This window comes from Bufo bufo, chromosome 2 (assembly GCF_905171765.1).
Source record: "Bufo bufo chromosome 2, aBufBuf1.1, whole genome shotgun sequence".
Lineage (NCBI taxonomy): Eukaryota > Metazoa > Chordata > Amphibia > Anura > Bufonidae > Bufo > Bufo bufo.
The window spans coordinates 709,504,648-709,529,992 of NC_053390.1; the positions used below are offsets into that span (position 1 = coordinate 709,504,648).

General features: G+C 43.5%; 1 protein-coding gene across 7 annotated transcripts in view; it reads right to left on the reverse strand.

The window, feature by feature from the left end:
* FAT1 (FAT atypical cadherin 1) overlaps positions 1-25,345 on the reverse strand; it is a 227,191-nt gene that overhangs the window by 17,726 nt on the left and 184,120 nt on the right. For 4 of the 7 annotated variants that reach the window (XM_040418765.1, XM_040418764.1, XM_040418769.1 and 1 more), the window contains exons 18-25: positions 23,991-24,188; positions 16,828-17,629; positions 16,599-16,727; positions 14,367-14,524; positions 4,216-4,678; positions 2,681-2,834; positions 2,479-2,589; positions 269-903 (exon numbers count right to left, since the gene is read on the reverse strand). In XM_040418765.1, coding sequence (XP_040274699.1) covers positions 269-903; positions 2,479-2,589; positions 2,681-2,834; positions 4,216-4,678; positions 14,367-14,524; positions 16,599-16,727; positions 16,828-17,629; positions 23,991-24,188 — 2,650 coding nt within the window. The remainder of the gene's footprint in view (positions 1-268; positions 904-2,478; positions 2,590-2,680; positions 2,835-4,215; positions 4,679-14,366; positions 14,525-16,598; positions 16,728-16,827; positions 17,630-23,990; positions 24,189-25,345) is intronic. The other 3 variants (XM_040418770.1, XM_040418766.1, XM_040418768.1) reach the window with 1 other exon arrangement.

The following is a 25,345-nucleotide window of genomic DNA, read 5'->3' on the forward strand; positions in this document are numbered from 1 at the left end:
GACATCTTACAGGAGAACGATTCAAAGCAACTACTTTCTGCATACAAGTGAATGGAGAGATGCCATGTTTCTGTCTATAGACGCTAATAACAAGAGCCATGTGCATGCACGGCCAGTTCTCCAATCCATTCTACAGGAAAAGCAGACATTAGGAATGGAGGAATAAGGGTCACAAGACTCTCATTTCTGAAAAGGAACCTAGTGCATTGTAACATGTAATACCACAGAAACAAAGCTATAAAGTACATACAATATGATATCTACTCACCATCATAGTCATAATCCCAGCTTGGTTTCTGTATGGAGTCACTGTCAGATGGTGAATTGGATGGAGGTGGAGGTGGCAGATTTGGAGCAACACTGCAAACTGCTACTGCCTTTCTATGTCCGTGTACAGAGTCTGGATTGAAAGTGCTGAACTCTGGATGCTCTGGAATGGTGGATCCCTCAAAAGAGTTTCGGTCCAGGTTATTTCTAGAGTCACTTGGAATGCTTGGAGTGTAGGATATGGGCCTGACTGGCACCTGGGGTGGAATGTCTGGGTAGATATTTTTGTTCACTTTAGGATCTAAAAATGGTCGATGTAAAAATGCTGAAGTAGTCCCGGAGTGTTTGTCCTCAGCTTTCTGCTGCCTCTTCTTCTTCTTTTTAGTGGATACTACTCTGCAGACGACAAAGATCACAACAAAGCAAAAAATCCCTGCTATGAACACAATAATCCCAATGACCTCAGCCAGGCTAATATTCCAGGAGGTTGAGACATATTTGTTCATGGTAATGTCTGCACAGTGCGTTCCACCATATCCGTGACTGCAGGTGCAGTTGTAAGAGCCATAGGTATTTTCACAAAGGGCGCCATTAGAGCATGGGTTATCTTGGCATTCATCAATGTCAGTTAGGCACCTACAATTATACAAATGAATCAAGATAAGTAAAGCTGTGCGTGTGAATTATACGTAAGGTTTTCATATCAGAATATGGCTTGTGTGGAAGTCCCACTTTCGAATGTTGCTTTTTCAGTGGCTGATGTGCCGTTATAAACTACCATGATGGCAGCTCACCAAGCACATACTGTATATACATATGGAATGTGCTGCAGGCAATTATTGCTGAATGGTGAAGTTCAAAGTTACATTAGATTATAGAACTCAACCTCTCAACTAGCGTTGTGAGATCCGGTAGGCTGCTTTGACAGGCAATAGCCTACCTGGTGTCTCTGGATCAGGTATTGCCGAAAGCCACTGCGTTCCCGTCCGGCCCCATTAAACTATAATGGGGACCGGTGGAGATCCAGCTGAATCGGCCGGATGAAAACCGCTGTGTGCTGGATGGGAACACAGTGGCTTACAGCAATGCAGGATCCAGAGAGACCCGGAAGGCTGCTCCCTACCAGATCTCCCAACGCTGGTGTTAAACTACGTTTAGACCTGTAGAAGCAGGGGTCGTCCGGTTTCACGACATTGATGACCTATCCTCAGTATCAGGAATAAAGATGGAACTGGAGATGCTGCCGTGACTGTGTTTTGATTGCTATCCTCAGGATAAGTCATCAATATCAGATTGGTGGTGGTCTGACTGCAAAAACATCAGCAGTTTGAAGCGGTTGCGACTAGAGATGAGTGAAGTTATGCAAAAATTCTAATCAGCTGCTGCACTGAATTTTACAAAGAAATTCACATCGTGACTAATTACTTCATCCTCGAAGCACATTTCTTTGTATGTAGCGGGCGGAATGGCAATGGCGCGGCCCCGGTTTTATCTCCGGCGAAAAAAACTGAAGACGCAGACCTTTAAAAATGAGAAAAAAATATATACTGGATCCGTTTTGCCTGATGACACCGGAAAAACGGATCCGGTATTGCAATGCATTTTTCTGACTGATCAGGCATTTTTCTGACTGATCAGTCAGAAAAATGCCTGATCAGTCAGAAAAATGACATGCGTTTGCATACAGTTCAGGCAACGGAACTGCCTGCCGTAATCAAACAACGCAAGTGTGAAAGTACCCGAAGTGCTATACGCCATTCCTCTTTTATTCCTCCTACAAATTGATAAATACATTGACAACCGATTTGTATTAAAGAGCATTGGTCAGCCCTCCTGATGTCTGGTATAGTAAATAACAATGGCAAGACATCATTACTTGAGCTGCCTTGAGGCACTCCTTTCTTATTCCTCCTAGAAACGTATAAATACATTGAAAACCAGGGGTTACAAGTTGGGGGGGGGGGGTGCACACTCCTACACAATCACTGCTGACAGTATCAAACTGTATAGGAACACACGCTTTGACAAGGAAAAGTGTCAATTTACTCATAAATTCCTAGGAGGTATAAGAGAGGGATGCTCCAGAATTATTATTTCACGGGGAATACAAATATTGACGATAATGGGCATGTCAGAGGTCATCTATAAAACAATGGGAAAAGTCTAGAAACTAATAAGACTGACAGCATTAATGGCAATGCCCTTCTATACCTTTCTCCATGGAAGCCACCTTCACATTCACACACGGGGCCGTCCAGACTGTCTAGGCATTTACCACTGTTCTTACATGGATTGTCTTTGCAGTAAGGACCCAACTGACACCTGCAGTAGTAGGAAACATTAATGTACAGTAAGTGAGCGTCACTCATCTATCGTCTCTAGTAGCATACAATAGTGAAAATGATAAACTCACCTCTCGCCGCTGTATTCACCTCGGCATTTGCAGAAAAAGTCGTCCTTCACCACAATGCAGGTTCCGCCATACAGGCACGGGTTGGTGGCACAGGGATTGATGGCAATCTCACAATGCGTGCCCATAAACAATGATGTACATTTACAGTAGTAACCTGGGAACAAGCAGAAACAGTGGGTGACTAACGGGCACCAGGGCGTAGTCAGAGTTCTGGGGAAATGCCAATATGGGCTCATTGGAGATACATAACTCTTCTTACTGTGGGTTCTGTGGACATAAGCTACTTACACTGCCAGCAGTCTCCATTAATAGCTGATATAGCTAGAGAACTAATAGGTAAGTGCTCCAGACAGGAACGTGGAAGCACTACAAATAACGGACATAGGGCGGCTTCACATTCGTGTTACAGAATTCCGTTATAGGGTTCCATTATAATAGAGTTATAACGGAATATAACTGAATTTTAGGACGGAATGAAAAACTGAACTCTTTGAGAGGCATTCCGTTTTGCTCCGTCCTAATACATTTCTACGGGCACATATTAAGGTTCCGTTATAAATGATGGAAAAAATATTCCTGTCGACTGTAACGCGAGTGTGAACCCGCCCTTATGCTTAACATGGCTCTTGCACTAAGGCCTCATGCACATGACTGTCGGCAAATCGCGGATCCGCAAAAATCCAAAAGAGGTCCGTGTGCCGTCCGCATGTCTTCTGTGGACCCATTGACTTCAAAGAGTCCATGGTCTGCATTCTGCAGGCAAATGATCTGTGTGCTTTCTGCAAACATATGTCCATTCCGCAAAAGGATAGAACATGTCCTATACTTGGACTATGGACCAATTTAAGTCAATGGGTCCGCAGAAAAGGCAGACTGCACACGGACGTCTTCCGTGCTTTGCGGATTCACAATTTGAGGACCAAAGAATACATACAGTCGTGTGGTTTTTTCAAAAGTAGATGAATAGCTGTCATCAATGTGATAGGAAAATCCCGATGCCAGTATCCATCCATCCTAATAAATAAATGCTGATCCGAGCTAAAGTCTTTTTCGTACACCATAAAGATGACATATAACATGGCTGAGGGGTTTGGAGACCATATTTTAATGGCATTCTAAATACCCCTAATCCATTATTTAGGCTGAGGATGTGGACCTTTGTCGCACCCTCATCAATTCGGATTTTGTGGTGTACAACACTGATCTTTTCCATGCGCTGCATTCATTCCACCTTCCCTTAAATAAAATCAGTATGGTATTCTGGCTCTATTAATATTTTAACAATAGCGCTATTAAAATGAAGGATCGGTTCTTTTATGTTTGATTTTATGCGAGGCTCTAGATAAAAACTAAAGATAGATTTTCTAATCTAGATTTTACTGCACAAAGGGGAACAGGTTGTAGAGTTGGTAATCAGCAGTTTTGGAATATACAGCCTCTTATGAAGAGTATTAAATAACATCCACAAAGAAGCACAGTTACGCTACATATTCGGATCATTAACAATAAGGAATCCCATTTCCAGAATGACTCACCTCCACTGGGCAAGGGGGAGCACACTCCACCATTGTGGCAGGGGTTGCCAGAGCAGGCATCAGCAGAAGTCAGAGAACATCCTAGAGAAATATCCACCAATTCTTCTATATGTACCAAGCTCTTTAACTTAGAATGAAGCGGAAGCTCCTGGCCATTGAGATAAACAGAGTCCATACAACCTCTAAAACCATTGGTAATCGGCAAGTTTCTTCCATGTTTTGAACCTTGCTGACGTATGTGTCCTCCAAAATACACATAGTTGTCAAGGTTGAGTGTCCTCAGAGCTCCTGGTGCGGTGCCGGATGCAGTATGGACACGATCCAAGACCAGTCTGGCATAGTTACCGTCCACTTCTAATGACACCGTGTGCCACTGGCCATCATTAACATGGATGCTCTGAACAGACACTATTCCAGGACCGCTGCCACAATCGAATTTATACTGCAGCTTTCCACCATGAATCTAAAAGGCAGCAAGAGTTCATGAGATTAGAACAGGTTTCAATGAGCGTATCAAACTGCACATTATATGTAACCCTTATGACTGCATTCATATTCTAAGGTTAGGTGGTAAGGATCTGATCGATGGGGGTCCTCTACCTTCTGAGGTCCTATGCCTCTTGTTTGAATAGGGGGTCAGTCATGCATGTGCACTGCTGCTCCAATCAAACTCTGTGGGGCCCAGTGTTGTAGTCGGCTATTTCCAGAAGTCTAGAAGACTATTCTGTGAAGGCTAACTCTATTTTTTGTCCACCGCCCCTGAGGGGCATACTTACAAACATGGTAGTTGGCAAATTCAGGTTATTTAAGCCTTGTCCTGGGAATGCCAAACCCACCCAGGACTGGCCTCTTATGGATGGTGTTTGCATAAGCCCCCACCATTTGTAGCCCTTGACAGCCTGAATTAGCAGGTAATGTCTCTGAAAAATGAAAATTAGGGAAAGTCCTAGCATGTTCAGGACTGTTGGAAACTATGATGAGAGTGGTGCATTTTACAGACCAAGCAACAGATCAATGGTATAGAAAGATGATTTCCACCAAAAGCGAAAATTGGCTCCATATTAGTAAATCAGATGTGATAGTGTGGTAATTATATTTTAATTTGCTTAGGCCTCATTCACACTTCAGTGAATCATGTTCTCCATGGACAGCACACATGTCCATTCATTTTTATGTGTCTGTTCACACATCAGTGTGAATCACAGAGACATGCACTACTTTGGTTATTGATGCGGACCAAACACACACATTGAAGTCTACAGGTCTGTGAAGAACCACTGATATAACATGGATGGCATCCGCGTTCATGGACCACTGATAGGAGGTGCTCTGGAAATTAAAGCTGAGCAGTGTCTGTGGAATATGGATTACACACGTAGGACAAAAATGGACACACAGCCCAAACACGGATCCTTCACGGATGAAGCACAGATTAATTTTCCATCTCCACGTCAAATGGACATGGAAATGTGAACAAGGCCTTACGACAACATTGACATCTTTCTGCTTTGTTGCAGTGGTCGTTAGTGTCAAGAGGGACAACAGGTTCGGCCATGTTGGTTGTCACTTTGGAATTAGCCTCTGGGAACCTGATGAACTATGGTTCTGTCAGCGTGTCCTGGCAACTAGTGGCTATTGACTCTAAAACAAGTTAATCAGTGCTTTAAAGGGCCTTTTATATTTGCTGATGTATAGGGAACACCTGATCATTAGTGAGATTGTTGCTCCCCCCCAAAAGTTTGTATATTGTTGGCAGCACATCCCCTGTTTATATGAAGAGATGTAAATGATTCTAACGTTAACATAAAAGATGTGAGTTTAGACACGTCGATAATTGGCTGAATGAATGTTCATGTGAAGTGCAATTTCTCTTCTCCCTGCTGAGTTACTAATATTAAGGGGGTCATTTATGAAACTGTTGTAAAGTAGAACTGGCTTAGTTATCCATAGCAACCAATCAGATTCCTCCTTTCATTTTTCAAAGGAGCTGTCAAAAATGAAAGATGGAATCTGATTGGTTGCTATGGGCAACTAAGGCAGTTCTACTTTACAACAGTTTCATAAATGACCCCAAGTGTTTAGTGAAAATCTGAGTATACCCATTGGCATAGCTATAGGGAAAGCAGGTGAAGTGGCTGCTTTGGAGTCCATACTCAGAACAGGCCCACCCATTTGTCAGGGCCCCCGCAACAGTATTCTAAAATTATTTTATGTACAGTGACAAAGTAGGAAATGGATGGAGAGGCTGCCTGGCCTGGTCTGAGAGAGCGATCTTGAATAGATGCAAGAGTGGGGAATGCACAGGAAGAGAGGGTTGATTAGATGCCGGGCCCATTAAGAAAATTTGCTGTGGGGCCCAGTCATTTCTAGTTATGCCACTGAGTATACCTATGTACTAACACACCCTTTTATTTTGAGGATTGTGGAGGTCTGGCATTCAGACATTCCTATCCCAGCAATATACTTAGTAGGAAAACACCTTTAGGTCCTGAGGGATAAAGCTATTTACTTCCAGGGGTGTCGCTGGTACCCATGGCATCCTAAAGAGGACCTGTCTCCTCTCCAGACATGTCTGTTTAGCAACTGTATGCATCCCCCATGTAATAACAATTCTGCAGCATCTTTTCATATAACTCAATGTTGTGTCATCCCTCAATTTTCCTGTTATGAATGACTTGTCAGCAATCTGCAATAAAAAAGTCTTACGAGTTGGGGTGCGTCAGTGCATAGTCCAACACTGGCACCACTGCATGGCTAATGTCAGACTGTGCAGGAACAGCCCCAACAGGTAACGCCCAGTTGGACCTTGCAGATTGCAATTCATAAACTTTTTGAATTAACAATAGAGCAGGGATGGGCAAACTGCGGCTCTCCAGCTGTTGTAAAACTAAAACTCCCAGTATGCCCAGTTTGCCTACAGCTATCAGCCTACAGCAGGGCATGATGGGATTTGTAGTTTTACAACAGCTGGAGAGCCGCAGTTTACCTATCACTGCAATAGAGGAACAGCAAAACATAAAGTTATAAGAACAGATGCTGCAGAATTACATGGGGAATGCAAAAAGTTACTAATGCAGACATGTCAGTAGCTACCAGGGGCGTAACTACCATAGCGGCAGACCATGTGACTGCTATGGGGCCCAGGGCAAGAGGGGGCCCAGTTTGAATCATCTCCTCTTCTACTGTGGGTGAAAACTTGGTCAGGACTCTACCCTCTAAAGAAACTCTGAAAGGGTTTTAGGCGGAAACCCTTCTGTCCTGTGTGAGGGGCCTGGTTTGATCCTTGCTATGGGGCCCTTACTTCTCTATGTACGCCACTGCTAGCTACAATTGACATGTGACAGTTGGGATGAAATCCAGTTACAAATTCTGCATCAGAGGCTTTAGGTCGGCATCTGCTTTCTGCTACGGATTGCACAGAACACTAATTTCTAGAAATGGCCATAAACAATTCAGAGGAGCATCAGTCAAGTTGTTTTTCATGAAAGAGCCCCAGCGAGAGTGATGCTGGTGTCATATGAGGGACAAGTCCCATACGTAGGGCCTCTTGTGTGTGCCAGGAACCGGTCAGACCTGTCAGAAAGGATCACAAAGACGGGACTTGGCTGTGTATGTGCTTGATGAGGCTGCATATGCATCCGCAGAGGAAATTCACGTTGTCTTGTCACATTTTTGTAAATAAAGCTAATCAACGTTGAATGTTGTAGTGACACCAACTAATAACGCTTTATTCACCGGTTATGTCTCCAGCAGAGCTGCTGTCTGGTAATGATAAATGTGCCTCTGCACAATAATGGAAATTCAAATTTAAGGAAAAATCAGTTTATGTGTTACATAGAAAAAGGAACATGACAAGTGAGCAAATAACAAAATACAATTCATTTTCATATGAACACTTCAGCAGTCATAGCCAGAGAGATGAAGAACAATGAGCGAACACGTCACATTTTATCCTCCACCGCCTGCCTCAAAATTACAGTGTCTGTATTTTGACTGCCGAATTGATATGGTGTCTCCTTTTGCAATCACATATGTTACGAATCCCCTTTGGCTAAACTTGAAATGCAATTCGTAAATTAAGGAAAAGTATGCAAAGCTCCTTCACTTATTACAAAGATAATCCAATTTCTCAAAGTGGCATCACTTAAATAACATCGGTGTAGGTTCATAGTAAGTGTCATTAAAGGGTTGTCTAATTTCTTCCATCATCAATATCAGACTGGTCGGGGCCCGACACCCGGCACCCCCGCCGATCAGCTGTTTGAAAAGAAAGCAGTACTCATACGAGCGCTGCCTTCTCTTCTCGGTTTACCTGCTCGCCGTCATAACTGCACTGACGTAATTACAACTATGGCGTTCCCATTCACTTCTATGGGACGGCTTCCATCTGTTTAAGTAAATAGCTGATCGGTGGGGGTGCCGGGAGTCGGACCCCCGCAGATCTGATATTGTTGAACTATCCTGAGGACAGGTCATCAATAGAAAAAAGCGGACAATTACTTTAAAGGAGTTGCTTACTTTAGCAAATGGCATTTATCATGTAGAGGAAGTCAATACAAGGCACTTAATGTATTGTGATTGTCCCTATTGCCTCTATTGATGGCTGGATTCATTTTTCTATTGCATTATAGATTTCTTGTTTCCATGGTTACGACAACCCTGTAATCCATCAGCGGTGGCTGTGCTTGTATACTATAGGAAAAAACACTCCCACAGTGCCGGCCTCCAGAGAAGTCGGCGCTTTTTCCTATAGTATGAAAGCACGTCCACCCCTGCTCTCCGTGGAAATAATAAGCGTATAATGTAACAAATGGATCAAGCCAGCAAATGAGGCAATATGGACAATCACAATACATTAATAAGTGCCTTATATTAACTTTCTCTACATCATAAAAGCCATTTGCTGAAGTAAGACAACCCCTTTAAGGTTGCAATCAAAACAACATAGTCTTTGAGCTGAAAGATTCAGTAAAACTTGTATATCATTCATTTAGTCAAGGAGGCGGTCCTATCAGTGATTGACAGCCTTCTCCCTATAACTGTGTATACAGAGATAGCTGTCAATCACTGATAGGACCGCCTCCTGGACTTCACAGCCCAGAATGAAGAACCATTTAAATGAATGACATACACTCACCTAAAGAGTTATCAGGAACACCATACTAATACGGTGTTGGACCCCCTTTTGCCTTCAGAACTGCCTTAATTCTTCGTGGCATTGATTCAATAAGGTGCTGATAGCATTCTTTAGAAATGTTGGCCCATATTGATAGGATAGCATCTTGCAGTTGATGGAGATTTGAGGGATGCACATCCAGGGCACGAAGCTCCCGTTCCACCACATCCCAAAGATGCTATATTGGGTTGAGATCTGGTGACTGTGGGGGCCATTTTAGTACAGTGAACTCATTGTCATGTTCAAGAAACCAATTTGAAATGATTCGAGCTTTGTGACATGGTGCATTATGCTGCTGGAAGTAGCCATCAGTGGATGGATACATGTTCTCATTCTGTTTACGCCAAATTCGGACTCTACCATTTGAATGTCTCAACAGAAATCGAGACTCATCAGACCAGGCAACATTTTTCCAGTCTTTAACAGTCCAATTTTGGTGAGCTCGTGCAAATTGTAGCCTCTTTTTCCTATTTGTAGTGGAGATGAGTGGTACCCGGTGGGGTCTTCTGCTGTTGTAGCCCATCCGCCTCAAGGTTGTGAGTGTTGTGGCTTCACAAATGCTTTGCTGCATACCTCGGTTGTAACGAGTGGTTATTTCAGTCAACGTTGCTCTTCTATCAGCTTGAATCAGTCGGCCCATTCTCCTCTGACCTCTAGCATCCACAAGGCATTTTTGTCCACAGGACTGCCGCATACTGGATGTTTTTCCCTTTTCACACCATTCTTTGCAAACCCTAGAAATGGTTGTGCGTGAAAATCCCAGTAACTGAGCAGATTGTGAAATACTCACACCGGCCCGTCTGGCACCAACAACCATGCCACGCTCAAAATTGCTTAAATCACCTTTCTTTCCCATTCTAACACACAGTTTGGAGTTCAGGAGATTGTCTTGGCCAGGACCACCCCCCTAAATGCATTGAAGCAACTGCCATGTGATTGGTTGACTAGATAATTGCATTAATGAGAAATAGAACAGGTGTTCCGAATAATTCTTTAGGTGAGTGTACAAGTTTTACTGAATCTTTTCCCATGAAACTATATATGAATTTGCTCAGCTCTTCCTGTTCTATAACATACTGCCTGCAGCTCAGACACTATGCTCAATGTGACAGGTTCCCTTCTCATTGACACTTTATGCCAAATATTCAAGTTTGTTAATATCTTTAGAGAAGTAAGCTAAAATACGACAGTTCTATCTGACGAGACGAGAGTTCAGTCGGGGTGACAGCCTAGTGTCTGAAGCTCATATCCAGACAGTTGTAGATGACAGGACAGTACAGCTACAAACTTGAAGATGTTTTTGCTTGCTCTGCACAGTCCCTAGATACACTAGAGATGGGGCTAGCGGTTCTCGCAGAGCAACTGCAGGAATCTCCAGAGGAGTCACAGAAAGAGATGAATGAACTGAAGGAACTAGAGTCACTAATAGAAGTGGAAATTCTCCAACTTCAAGAGGAACTTGCAGCTTCTGAGCGATCCAGACTTCATGCAGAGCAGGAAAGAGATGAGCTGGCTCATGAGGTTCTAAACAGCGCCTCAGAATAATCTGCTCTCTTGGAGGAGAAAAGACATTTGGAAGCCAGGATGGCTCAACTTGATCAAGAGTTATGTGATCGGATGGTGGACCTGGACCACCAGAGAAAAACTGTATCTAGATTGGAGAAGAAACAAAAGAAGTTTGACCAGCTCCTGGTTGAAGAGAAATACATATCGGCTCGATATGCCGAAGAACGTGACCGAGCGGAGGCTGATGCTCGGGAGAAAGAGTCCAAGGCCCTCTCCTTGGCTAGAGCCCTTGAAGAAGTGCTTGAGGAGCGAAATGAATTAGAGAGGCTGAACAAGCAACTCAGAGCAGAGATGGAAGCTCTCATGAGCTCAAAAGATGACATCTATGAGTTGGAGAAGCCTAAGCGTGCTCCTGCACAGCAGGTGGAAGAAAATGAGAAACCGGAAGAGGAAGATCCTCTAGAAGGTGCCAAGAATTCAGAGCCTGGTAAGAGTGGGTCTGGAGATGGTGGTGCCGGGGTACTGGCTGTGGCAGAGAAGATGGAAGATGCTTCTGCTGAATCTGTTGATGGGGCTGATGTGGATGCCGTAGACCACAGACCCATGGTAGAGTGTATCCCAGGCCTGGAAGACGTCCCCTTTGCCTACAAGGCCTTCCAAATAGCCAGCAGCCTGCTGGGGAAGAAGTACAAGGAGGGTGAATGATCAGTTTTTGGATCCGGGCTATTACGATGGGCTGTCTCTCCTGACTCCTCCCCAAAAGGAGAACAGTGTCTTGGGTGAGCCTCTGGAGAAAGTGCCAGAAGACGAGAAGTCTGCTGAAGACCCCGGTGCCTCCTGCCTCGATGAGAAAGAGGAGTTAAGAGGGCAAGTGTATGGTGCTATGTCTGAGAAGTCTGAGAAGGCTCTCAAAGAGACTGGAGACTCCAAGAAGACAAAGGCTGAAGAAGTTAAGGCCGATGTGTTGGTTGACACGAAGTCCCCAGGTGCTGCAGAGACCAAAGTTAAGACAAAGGGAGCGGCAGCCAAAGTGGAAAAAGCCACTAAAAAAGCAGAGGTCTCTGAAACTGCCACCATAGCTGGGGTAACTACTGCTGGAAAGAAGGAAGAAGTGACCCAGATGCCCGTAAAAGAAGTGAGCAGGGGCAAGCATGCTCTGCTGAAGCAAAAGCAAAGGAGAAAGTGTCTGGACATGACCATGACTGGGAACAGTTCAGTCAAGAGCTGCAGCAGTCCAAGAAATCACATGAGACGCATGTGCGGGAGCCAGAGGATCAAAAAAGAGAGAGAGTTCAAAATGTACGAGAGTGCATCATTATCACTCGGAAAAGAGTAGAAAAAGAGTATCTGGCCATGAGATGGGCACATGAGGCCTTTAGGCAGTTTATATTGGGCAAGACGTCAGTTTTGATGATAAACCAAGCTCTGCTGGCGTGGGTCTGGCAGAACAAAGGGAAAGTACGTGTCATCGAGGTTCCTGGCCTCGGTGAAAAAAGAACCGGTAATTTTGTGTGTCAGCGGCAGCTAGTGCTCGCTGACTCTGTGTTACTTAGTGTGGCTGTAAAGGCAATCCGGGCCGGTTCTTATAGGGAGCAGCCAAAAAGCAGGGTGGGTGGCTGTTCCCCACATCCAGGCCAGGTGGATGCCCTCTCACCAGCCTCCCGTGGTTATGCAGGTGTTCACCCTCACGGGCTTGAACAAAGGGGGGGGGGGGATGTGAGATGGTGACAGGTCTCACGCAGGTTAGAGGCAAGGAAGGGGTGGATAGTGCGGTCCACGCCCCTATTCCACCACAGGTGAGACCAGCTGGAGGTACTCAGCCTGGCAGAAAGCACCTCGCTGGGCAAGGCTGAGGGACCACAAGGCTGGGAGATAGCCTGGAGTTGGGTGACGAAGCGACGCCTAGGAGGGTCGCAGGGCTATAGTCAGGCGGAGTACTAAGCCCCAATCCCCCACAATAAACACTGAACTGGAGACAGTGGGCGTACTGGACTCTGTACAGCCAGAAGGCCGTGGGACATTGGCTGACAAAGCCGCATGGGTTCACAGGGTGTAAACTGTGACTTAGGTGAGTCAGAAACTTCATGTTTAGTTAGAGCCCAGCCGGGCAGGTGTTTATTTTGTATTATTTATATTTGGTTTGCTGAGGCACAATAAATGCACTGTTTGGACATGAAACCTGGTGTCCTGAAGACGATTCTTGTGAGAATGACCCCCGAATAAGAGACAATCCCTTACTAAATATATATATATATATACTAGCTGAAGGACCCGGCTTCGCTCGGGTATATTTAATCTATTTAATTTAATGTTTGTGTGTGTCGTCAGGGGCATAGCTAGAAATGACTAGGCCCCATAGCAAAAAAAAATTATGGGCCCCCCTTTCCCGGATCTCCCACCCCCACATACCTCTCGGACCTCCCACCCCAACATCCCCACACCACACTATTAAAGGGATTCTGTTATCAGATTTAACCCCTCTAACCTAAACATATGCTCATGTCCAGACTAATAAGAAGAATCCTAAGCTGGCCTTATTAAACCTCACTGTGGCTCTATTTGCCAAAAAAACTGGTTTTTATAACCTGTCAATCACTTACTTAAGGTGCCCAAGGTGAGGTCCGTTAATACAGGGTGCCTGGCCGCACCCCTTGCCGTCCGTTGCCCAGCGCCGCCTTCCCTGTCTTCAGCGCCGCCTTCTACATCTCAGCACCGCCTCCGCAATCCTCCCCGTCCCTCTGCCAGATCCCGAGCCTGCCGCTGCCAGGAGTCCACACGGGCGCATCAGGCTGAGCCTAGTGCGCAGGCGCGGGATCTGGCAAAGGGACGGGGAGGATTGCGGAGGCGGCGCTAAGCTGTAGAAGCCGGCGCTGAAGACAGGGAAGGCGGCGCTGGGCAACAAACGGCAAGGGGTGCGGCTGGGCACCCTGTATTAACGGACCTCACCTTGGGCACCTTAAGTAAGTGATTGACAGGTTATAAAAAACAGTTTTTTGGGCAAATAGAGCCACAGTGAGGTTTAATAAGGCCAGCTTAGGATTCTTTTTATTAGTCTGGACATGAGCGTATGCTTAGGTTAGAGGGGTTAAATCTGACAGAATCCCTTTAAATAATGCAGCTGCGCCTCCCAGGCTTGAGCAGGTATATGTGTGAATATGGATTAGGGAAGATGCTGAGATCTGGCTGTACCTCACTGTGAGGTACAGCCGGATCTCAGCATCTTCCCTATTCACACATATACCTGCTCAAGCCTGGCAGGCGCAGCTGCATTATTTAATAGTGTGGTGTGGTATTGGTTAATGGCATTTTGGCGAAGACACAGCCACCTAATCCTATCTGAGGGGTCACAGACATATATTATAAACTGTGTTTAAAAATAAATAAAAAATGTAATTTGCATATGATCGATTCCTGGAAGAAAATATTTTCTAGAATAATTTGTAAGAATGACCCGTAGCATGGACCTCACCTCGAGGATGCTGTAGTCGGTTCCTTTGGAGTACATGACAACCGCATGTGCAGAGTAGGTTCGAAGCTTCATGGTAAGTTTCATTTCTTCCTTGTTCTCATTTTCCAGCAGTCTGTATTTTATATAGCTGCTGCCAGTAAAGGTGACTGATGAGCCAACTAGGAAGAAAACAGAAATATATTTCAGCATTGTGAATTTCATTTGGTGTGTCTGCGATGGTAACTAATGTGCCATAAGAATCATTCACTGCTGATCCCTTCTCCAAAACAAAAAAAAATATAAAAATCAACCACCAACAAAACTGATATATTATTTACAATGAATAAGAGTAACCTAGACCACTGGTCTCATACCCCAGAGTATAGAGTACATTTCTGGAAACAGGCTTAAAAGTCACATCCAAAGGTCAATGGACATAGGTCAAATCCCATCCAATCTCAGCAACACAAGAGGGCAAAAAAAAGTGCAACCGATTTATGGAAGGCAGTACATGAGGACTATAATAAATTGAGTTTAATGTAGCAATAGCTGCAGGGACAGGGCTAGGAATTGTCATCAGCTTCTGTAATGTGCTTTCAAAATGTCTCATGAATTATGATAAATGTCTCTACCTCTGTCTAACCAGCCCTGGCTTTATTCAGAAAAACCTATGGGGAACTAAAATGAAAAGCAAAAATTAAAAGCTTATTAGGCCGGTCAAAGATAAATCTGTATATTTAGTGCCACACACTGGATCTGATCCCATGAGCACAATGCAGGAGAATATGTTGTACTTTGTCATCTTATGACCATCTAAACTAAGCCTTATGTGGTATTGCAGTGATTGGAAAATATCTCATAAATTAAAGATACTTGAGATGCCAACTGGACAGATTTCAAGACCCTCATGGGCAGGTTCTAAGGCTGCAGCACATTGTGCGGTCCATACTACCAGCCATATAAAATACATACGGTAAAACTGTTTGCCCATCTGCTATTGCAGTGATTAGAAAATATCTCATACATTAAAGATGGATTCCAACCTGACAGATTTCAGGACCCTCATGGGCAGGTTCTAACGCTACAGCACATTGTGTGGTCCACACTACCAGCCATATAAAATACATAAAAGTGTTTGCCCATCTGCTATTGCAGTGATTAGAAAATATCTCATACATTAAAGATGGATGCCAACCTGACAGATTTCAGGACCCTCATGGGCAGGTTCTAACGCTACAGCACATTGTGTGGTCCATACTACCAGTCATATAAAATACATAAAAGTGTTTGCCCATCTGCTATTGCAGTGATTAGAAAATATCTCATACATTAAAGATGGATGCCAACCTGACAGATTTCAGGACCCTCATGGGCAGGTTCTAACGCTACAGCACATTGTGTGGTCCACACTACCAGCCATATAAAATACATAAAAGTGTTTGCCCATCTGCTATTGCAGTGATTAGAAAATATCTCATACATTAAAGATGGATGCCAACCTGACAGATTTCAGGACCCTCATGGGCAGGTTCTAACGCTACAGGACATTGTGTGGTCCATACTACCAGTCATATAAAATACATAAAACTGTTTGCCCATCTGCTATTGCAGTGATTAGAAAATATCTCATACATTAAAGATGGATGCCAACCTGACAGATTTCAGGACCCTCATGGGCAGGTTCTAACGCTACAGCACATTGTGTGGTCCACACTACCAGTCATATAAAATACATAAAAGTGTTTGCCCATCTGCTATTGCAGTGATTAGAAAATATCTCATACATTAAAGATGGATGCCAACCTGACAGATTTCAGGACCCTCATGGGCAGGTTCTAACGCTACAGCACATTGTGTGGTCCACACTACCAGTCATATAAAATACATAAAAGTGTTTGCCCATCTGCTATTGCAGTGATTAGAAAATATCTCATACATTAAAGATGGATGCCTACCTGACAGATTTCAGGACCCTCATGGGCAGGTTCTAAGGCTACAGCACTTTGTGTGGTCCACTGACTCATGACATAAGTAGACAGGCTCCATACTACCAGCCATATAGAATACATTAAAAAAAGTTTGCCCATTTGGCAAAACTCTCCCCTCCTATATCTTTTACTGGTTAAACTGGTTTCCTGTCTACATTCATGATGAATATTTCTGTATTTACCCCCATTTAATATCGCATCACCATGGAGGATATTGGCGTATGTATATAATAATGACAATGACATCTCCTTGTGTCAGGCTTACCATTGCACTGCTGGCCTGCAGGGCACACACAGTTGTACATATCTTCTTTTGTATCGGGAACACATTCCATCCCCTCGGGACATGGGTTTACTTCACATACAGTGTTTATAATAGGACACTTCATTCCTGCATGATAAAAAAAAAAAAAGGGTGAAAATATGATCATTCAGATAAATCTAAACTCTGTAAATAGGACCCCCCACGTCCTCGCACTTCGTCATGTCATTACCTTTGCACAAGCACACAGCTTTCCGCAGGTGTCTCGGTGTCACAAAGCTCAGCCGGGCTGTACTATGTGTTGACATGACATTCTCATCTACGGTAATCTTCTCATCACAGTATCTCAAGGGACAGTCCACATCAGCGCAAAGCTTGTGGAAGACCTTGAGGATTTTAACTCCGCTGAAGTCTTCAATCTCAGCAACTGAAGCGTTTATCTTTTGGATAAGAAGCTTAGGTAGAAAATGTGTGCTGCCCGGTTTATCTACAGCGAGCAGGACGTCAAGGTTTGCAGGTGGATCAGATGGTTGCAAGCTCAGAATCTGAACATCAATTTTTCGCCCACCCAAAATGTTTTTCAGGGTTCTCTGGAAGTTGCGCCAATAATCTCCGATAAATTCCTCTGGAGAGAGGTTCGTAAAACGGAATGTGATGCTGTGATTTAGCAGCTCTTGCGTTATCTGCTTGATATGAACGGTTATATCGGCTGAGGTCGTAAACATCCCATCCGTTACACTGACATTGAGCAGATACTGGCCCACGTCCAATCTCTTATGTGCTATCAGTTTTCCTCCTGTGCTCGAGACCGAGAAGAGATTCTCTACTTTGGAATCTAAGCTATATGTCAACGTGTCATAGACATCCTGGTCTGTCGCATGGATCTTGCCAATCACGCCACCGGCATATTCTTCCCCAAATGTTGTAATGTAAATTTCCAGGGGTAAAATGGCCGGAGGGTAGATACTCTCTTCAATGACACGCACATCCATGTTTGTCACTGATGATAGTCGTGGCTTACCGTTATCTGCCACCTAGAAGCAAGAAAGGAGAATTGCAATGAATTAGAAGATCTAAGATACACCGCAGGGATCAACATATTTGCATCCTTGACATTATACAAGCCCCGCTGAAGATGTGTGACAGCGATTTGATCTGAAACATTGGCAGTCAGTATAGAAACCAACAGTGACAGTAATGTGTCGTGGAAATTATCAGATTTGCCAACATGGTTTGAATTTTCACTAGGACCTGTAGCTCTCCAGCAGAGACCACTTCATATTAATCAAGGATAAATGTCAGAGGAAAACATGTTCCCACCGGAGGCTAAAAACACACAGCTGAATAGTGATGAGCGACAGGGGCTATATTCCAATTTGTGATATTTCACGAATATTTGGGCGAATATTCGTGAATGTGTGAATTTGAGATTATTTTCTTGATTGCGAAAAATCGCCAATGTAATATTTGCGGAATGCGCGCGAAACACAGGCGTGGGTCACTTTTGCTACATTTTCCAAGCTGCTAGAAGTTTCCTGAGACTGGAGAAAATGGTTGGCACGGCAGAACATAAAAAATGGCTTTATATGCAGATAGAGTGCTCCAATATATTCGCGATTGCGCTAATCGGCACTAATGATGCAAATATTTTGGCGCAATACGTGAAACTTCACATTTTAGCAGGTCTGACTACATATTACTGATTGGTGCACTATGTATTGGTGTGACATCACAGCACTATGTCTATAGCATGTATGTATGGACAGCAGAACCTATCACATTACCTAATACACTGCACTGTAACAGCTACACTCTATCACTATCTAACCTACACTGACTATCTGTATTATATATATGAGCTATCTATCTATCTAATGTAATGACACAGGAAAGCACAAAGCACAGCAATAACACTGCTCTCTCTATCAGATCTGCAAAATACTGCATACAAGGGCTGCTGGGGAGGTTCTTATATAGTAAGGGGTAGGCAACTTTCCTATTGGTTGCTAGGGATGTTGCTAGGCTCAGACAAAGACATTGCCACCTTCTCATTGGCCCACAAGCAAGAAGGGAGGTTACTGATAAAAAAAAATCTAAATTACGAATATATATCACTATATTCTAAATATTGGCAAATTGCCGATATTCGCGAGTAATATTTGCGATTCGAATATTTGCGCCCAACACTACAGCTGAAGGTTTGTTACAGTGTAGTGAAGACAATCTTATATCCGCTATACAGCATGATACATTACAGCAAACCCTGACAACAGGTGATAGACTTGTGTTTAAGGCCCCATTCACACAATGGTATTATTGGTCCACATCCAATCTGCATTTTTTGCGCATCAGATGAGGACCCGTTCATTTCAACGGGGACGAAGAAAGTGCAGACAGTACACCGTGTGCGGTCCACACCCGTATGTCCGTTACTTGTCCGCTTTGTGGACAAGATTAGGCCTTGTTATAATGGGGCCCACAAAAAGTACAGGATGCCCAGGGACCGCATCTGTATTTCGAGGATCTGAGTTTACAGACTGCAAAAACAGATATGGCCATGTGAATGCCACCTTAGGGCAATGCCACACATTTTTTGAAGCAGATCTGCCCACAGGATTTTTGAGCTCTGAAATATACTTTAGAGAAGCACATATCATTTTATTAAAACTGGGCAATGCCAATTTCTTAACCTAACTCCTTCCCTCCCGCCATACCTGGAAAACATTACACACAGAGCTGCAAAACATACAGGGTAAGGCTACATGCACACGACCGTTCTGTTTTTTGCAGTCCGCAAACCGCGGATCCGCAAAAAACAGAAGCCACCCGTGTGCCTTCTGCAATTTGCCGAACGGAACGGGCGGCCCATTGTAGAAATGCCTATTCTTGTCCTCAAAACGGACAAGAATAGGACATGTTATATTTTTTGGGCGGGGCTACGGAACGGAGCAACGGATGCGGACGGAGCAACGGATGCGCTGCCCCTCCTCTTGCCCCTACCTGTTGCTGCCTGAGGCCATCGCCTCACCTCATTGGTGGTGCACCCCTGTTCTTAAGGAGACTGGAGGGTAGTATTGCTATATTCATTTATAAAATAATTTTGCTTTAAGATTTCTTGCATCAAAGGCTAGTCTGACATTTTACTTCATCTAAACCATGCATATAATGCTAATTGAGATGATAAATATGCTCCCATTAAAATGCACGCAGCGTTACTGAATAATAAAAAATTTAAAAAAGATATTCACCCAGCAATTTATAAGTGTAGTTTACTCTTTTCACCGGTAGATGGCGATACAGCTCACTTTAACATACAAAAAGTAGCTGCGGTGATGAATATATTATAAAAGTTTTTTTTATTAGCCAAATTCTTTATATCTGCAGCGTCTGACACACTGAGGTTTTATATCAGACATACTAAGATGTAAATTAACCTCTGTCGACAATCACAAAGCAACTAATAAGCTGAAAATGAGTCTATAAATTGACTTGCTTCAATGAACAAAAACAACTTTTATCGTTTTAATAAACTCATATCTGAATTAAGTAGGTTTGAGGAGTACGTCATGTAGTAGGAGGCATAATCAAATCCTAGCATTTAAAGCAAACATTCACTGGCGGCAATCCGAGATTACTTGCATGGAAGGAATTCAATGGGTGAGAGGAAATTGGGAAAGGAATAATAGGTCTTCTGTGTGCTTAGTGTTTGATTCTCTCTTATAAACCAACAGGAAATAGTTTGGGACAGTATTAGGCTTAATTAACCAAGTGTAAATTGAACCAGACGTCAGATTTCTGCGGCACTTGGGATCCCTGCCGCTCAGCTACACCCGGAAGTTTTCTGAACTTTTTACTACGGAATAATAAGGGCTCTCATGGACAGATGACAGGCATTCTGATTAGAAAGGTCTGCCCTCTATAAGTGTATCGGTGGGACCACCCAACAATGTAATGAGTACGGGAACCATACATAAGCCGAGTGTGCATGTGTAACACCCCAGAGTGGTGTTACCACTTCTGCACCTTGCTACTGTCTTTATTGGTCTAACCTGAATGTAATCTTATACATTTATTCCAGGTCCTCCACAATGTGCATTCCTATTTTGTTAATCAACTGTTATGTTCATATGGAATATCCCTGGTTCACCAGCAGGTGGCAGCAAACACGGCAGAGCTACAGTTAGGTAGAATGGAGCTTTCCATTCCATTCTAACCCCCCTCTGTGGAGAGGTGGGCTAGTCCCACTTCCTGCAGGAAGGGTGGGGACCAGTTCTAGTCAGGTCTAGCTTACCCCCTGCTTGGGGAAGGTGTGCAGGGCACATCTCTGCTGGATGTGCTCAAGTCAGCCAGAGCACCCTCAGCTCTGCTGGCCATGGAGGCTCAGGAGCCAGGAGGAAAGTTCCCTGGCCTAATCTAGAGACAGACCATACAGAGATAAAGTGTAGCATCAAGAAGAAAGCAAATATTATATTTAAGCCTGTCAGTACCACAATCCCAGAGAGAAACAGATGTAGTATAGACGAGTTTGCCTGCCAGTTTAATGCTAAAGCCTGCTGGGACCAAGACAAAGATTGAAGATTGTTTCTGATCAATGTTTACCAAAGTAAAGCTGCTGTTCGACTACAAATAAGGTCTGGACTCAATCTTTCTTTCAAATCCCTCAATTATTCCTCCTATTTATTGCTTCGGAGCCAAAGCCTGAGGTCCTGCAGTATCCAGGTAGGAGCACTGTGACACACATAAAGGGACATATTAGGCCGCACTATACCACTCGTCATTCCTACACCTGGGACACATTTTATATATAAAGGGCCCTAGGGGTAGGTGCTCGTTGCACATGTGTATGGGGGAATCGGGAGAGATAGCTGTCTGCTGAACAGCCAACAGCTATTGGAGGTATATGGACGCCTTTGGTCCACGCTCACAAATATTCAGGCTTTTAGAGCTAGAATCCCCCAGTATTCCTTGCCAACGCAATATCCGCACAGAACTTGGGGAGGGGGAGCTTCGACCACAGGATTATTGATTGCTAACAACAGAAACCAGTAGAACTAAAAGTGTGTCCATACACATTAGATGAATGTCAGTTTCAGAGGGACCGGTCAACCATCTATAAAGGTGTTCCAACTCTCAGCCTAGGGCCTCATGCACACGACCATTGTTTTGGTCCGCATCCGAGCCGCAGTTTTTGCGGCTCGGATGCGGACCTATTCACTTCAATGGGGCTGCAAAAGATGCGGACAGCACTCCGCGTGCTGACCGCATCCGTTGCTCCGGTCCGTGGCCATGTTTTTCGAAGCCCTTTAATGCTGGATGATAATGTGATCTGTATAAAGATCACTGCATGTAATATGGGAGAAGACATCATCTTCATCAGTGATTGGAGGCTGAAATATGCATAACACAGGATAAAACCATCTGGGGTATATTTGCTATTCTTACATAGTTCATATGGTTGAAAAAATACATAAATCCATCATGTTCCACCACGGGTGATGTGACTTTTAGAAAAGGGGAGCGAGACCCAGACTTAGGTCATTCCTGAACCTGTTGTTACAGATTGTTCCAGGTCTAAATGTCACATATTCTCCCTAATATTCTACGTCTGTGTAAGCAATGAAAAAGCCTTGATTATGACCAGTCGGTATCTGCTTCCTGAGTCTTTTTGGTCATTATCTGTCTTGATTATAATCTTTATGCCTCACTATTCCTTCTGTCATGGAAAATACACATTTTGTGTCGGGCTGATTTCGTTTCATCTCATCTTACAGTCTCCAGCCTGCTACGATTCCGCCTTGCTATCTTTCTGTCACTTTACTATGATCTCTGAATGCAATGACACAAATTAACTGTGCCTCCTCCTGCAGTCCCAGCAGTACTGACAGCGTACGACACCAATGGTGGCTATTCATTGTTTCTGACAGAGAATGGAAATTTCCAGGTTTGTGTACTTATACAACTGATATATATATATATATATATATATATTCCACTACAAAAACTTAAAAAGTTAAAGAACACATGTCAGTAGGATCAACCCTATCATTTTAATCGGTGCAATCAATCCTACCAGACAGTATAACTGGTTTGAAAGGGTTGACCCTGCTGACAGGTGCTCTTTAAAGGCTACGTACACCTTTGGGGGCAATAAATTTTTTATTGCATTGTACTCATTGTGAGGTAAAAATCATTTTTCAATCAGGGTTCTGTATTAAAAATATGGAGTCCTGTTTTCTGTACAGAGCTGAGATGCTGTAATAGAGGGATCTGAATTTGCTCTCTGTTCCGTCAGGCATTATTTATAAACACTCATAAAAGCTCAATCCTTATCTTACAGATAAGAATGTGACAACCCTTCGTGACAGAATGGCTCAATATTTTTAATAAATACCAATTGAAAAAAAAAGATTTTTAGGACAAAATTAGTAAAATGCTATCATAAAAACAAAATTGCCCCCGAAGGTGTAAATAGCCTTTAAAGGGGTCATCCAACCCCTAAAATGCCTCCCCATATGCCGGGGCCCCTCATACGGATTATACTTACCTCGCTCCCCGGCACCCGCGTCACTCCTGGTCCCCGCATGGATGATAACATGCTAGGGAGGTCGTTCCCGCTATTGAGATGCTATTGGCTGCCCCGACCCCCCCCCCCCGACGCTGGATGTTTTCAATCGCGTGCCGGGAAGATGCAGAGACGGCCGTGCCGGTATGAGAAGCAACGTGGGTGGTGGGGAGCTAGGTAAATACAATCCATGTCTAGGGCCCGGGGCATATGGGGAGGCATTTTAGGGGTTCAATGTCCCCATTAAATTATGCAACAAAGGCACTCCAAACTACAACTCCTAGCATGCATCATTCACTTCTATGGGAATTTTGAGAACAGCCAAGCAAGTGTGCCTGCTGAGAATTGCAGTTTGATAACAGCAGAGTGTCGGAGGTTGCACTATTATATACACTGTTTGTATACCTAGCATGCAATATATCGATGTCACCTCTACTGTTTTTTGCATATATCTGATGGACTAGCAAAGATGATTGTGCATTATATATTTTTTGTATTTGAGCAATAAATTGATTCTAAACAGATGACCCCTGTCTATCAAGTCCCTAATATGGCATATGAAATAGGTTCTTCAACTCTTTTATTCGCATATTAACTGAATGAATTTGATTACATTACAATACGTCCTATCACCATATCTACACCATAGAAATAGACAGAAATTTGCTTAAAGGAGGACGTCTTATAGAAATAAAATAAGATAAAAAGTCTAGTGTTTAATCTAGTGACACAATCACGTTTCCTCCATTATGTTACTTCTACATTATTCTAATAGGCATCTATTATATTTATCTGTAGGCTCCTAATAACTTTTTTTTTGCCAGCCCTCATACCTGAATTTGAAGTAAAAAGTGATCATTGGTTTTCCGGTTCAGTGCAGCCGCAGTCGATATTGCTCCCTGCTGGTTAATCTGAAAAGTATTATCCTCATTTCCACTCAGAATTGTGAACGTAAATGGAGGGCCGTTGTGAGACGAATCCTTGTCAGTCACCGCCAAGTGCAGAACGCTAAAGCCGATCGGCTTATTTTCCTGTAGAGATATATTTTTTTATATGATTATGATACTGTCAAAGCCAGATGTATTTGTCTCCAAGTTGACACAAGTTGCAGTGTATAAAAGAAAGCAAGGTTTTAGTTTCCAGTTTTCTGCCCAGGAATACACCAGCATGAAGAATGGATCTTCATAGAACCAATGAGACAGTACGGCCAATATAAAAACTGACAAGATCACGAGAATTACACTCGACACTTTGTATCTTCAACCTGAATTGAATGTACTCATAGATAAATGAGCTTGTTACAGTTTCAAGAAGGATAACAGAGGCTTCAAAGCCTAACTAAAGACAGGACGGTAAAAATCCATGTTTCTACTGCTTTCTTAGATACATGAGGTTCTACATTAAGGACACTTCCAGGGCTTGTTAGACATCACTCTGTAAAAACTATTAAACTAATTTAAGTTTTCCGAGAACACAACTTGCGGGAAGCAAAATTAAAGGAAGAAATGTTCTTTAGCCATCGGCATTTTCTGCCTGATAGGGTAGACGAATATAGACAGCTCACAGCGAAGCCTCAGGTTTCCAAACACTTGGGAACACTTGGGAATCAGAAAACATAAAAAAAACATTGAAAGAGAATATAAAGAGAGCAGACAGGAAGATCTATCTTCTGCCAAAATAACCCTCTATAGATATGTCTCTTCTCAAGGAAATACTCTGGAGGTGGTGGCTCAGGGTCTCAGGAGGTGGGCTGCATTTTCATACTGAATATAAGAAGACATACAGTCTAATGATATTCAAAGAAGACATAGTCTGCTTTCATATCCCAGGGCACTGAATGGACACCAGGCAAGGGGATTATTTAAATATTTATAATGAAGGAACTCATGAAAAGTACAGTCAAAAAGGGGCCATATACCTGCAAGAGCTGTTGGCCAAATGTTGGCTCGTCTGACAGCCGTTTCTCCTGACTCCCCCTATACACACTTCTGCTCGGTTCTCCAATAAAAGAGTTAGGCATCCTGAATCTTAGGATATCTGATCATTCTTTCCCCTAATGATCTATCAGGGGTGAGTTGATACATCCCCCCCCCACACCTAAGATAGTCAGCTGGTCCCAATGTGATCGGTGGGTTTGGATGACTTTGCTCTTATATGTATGACCAGTGACCACCTTAACATAAATTTG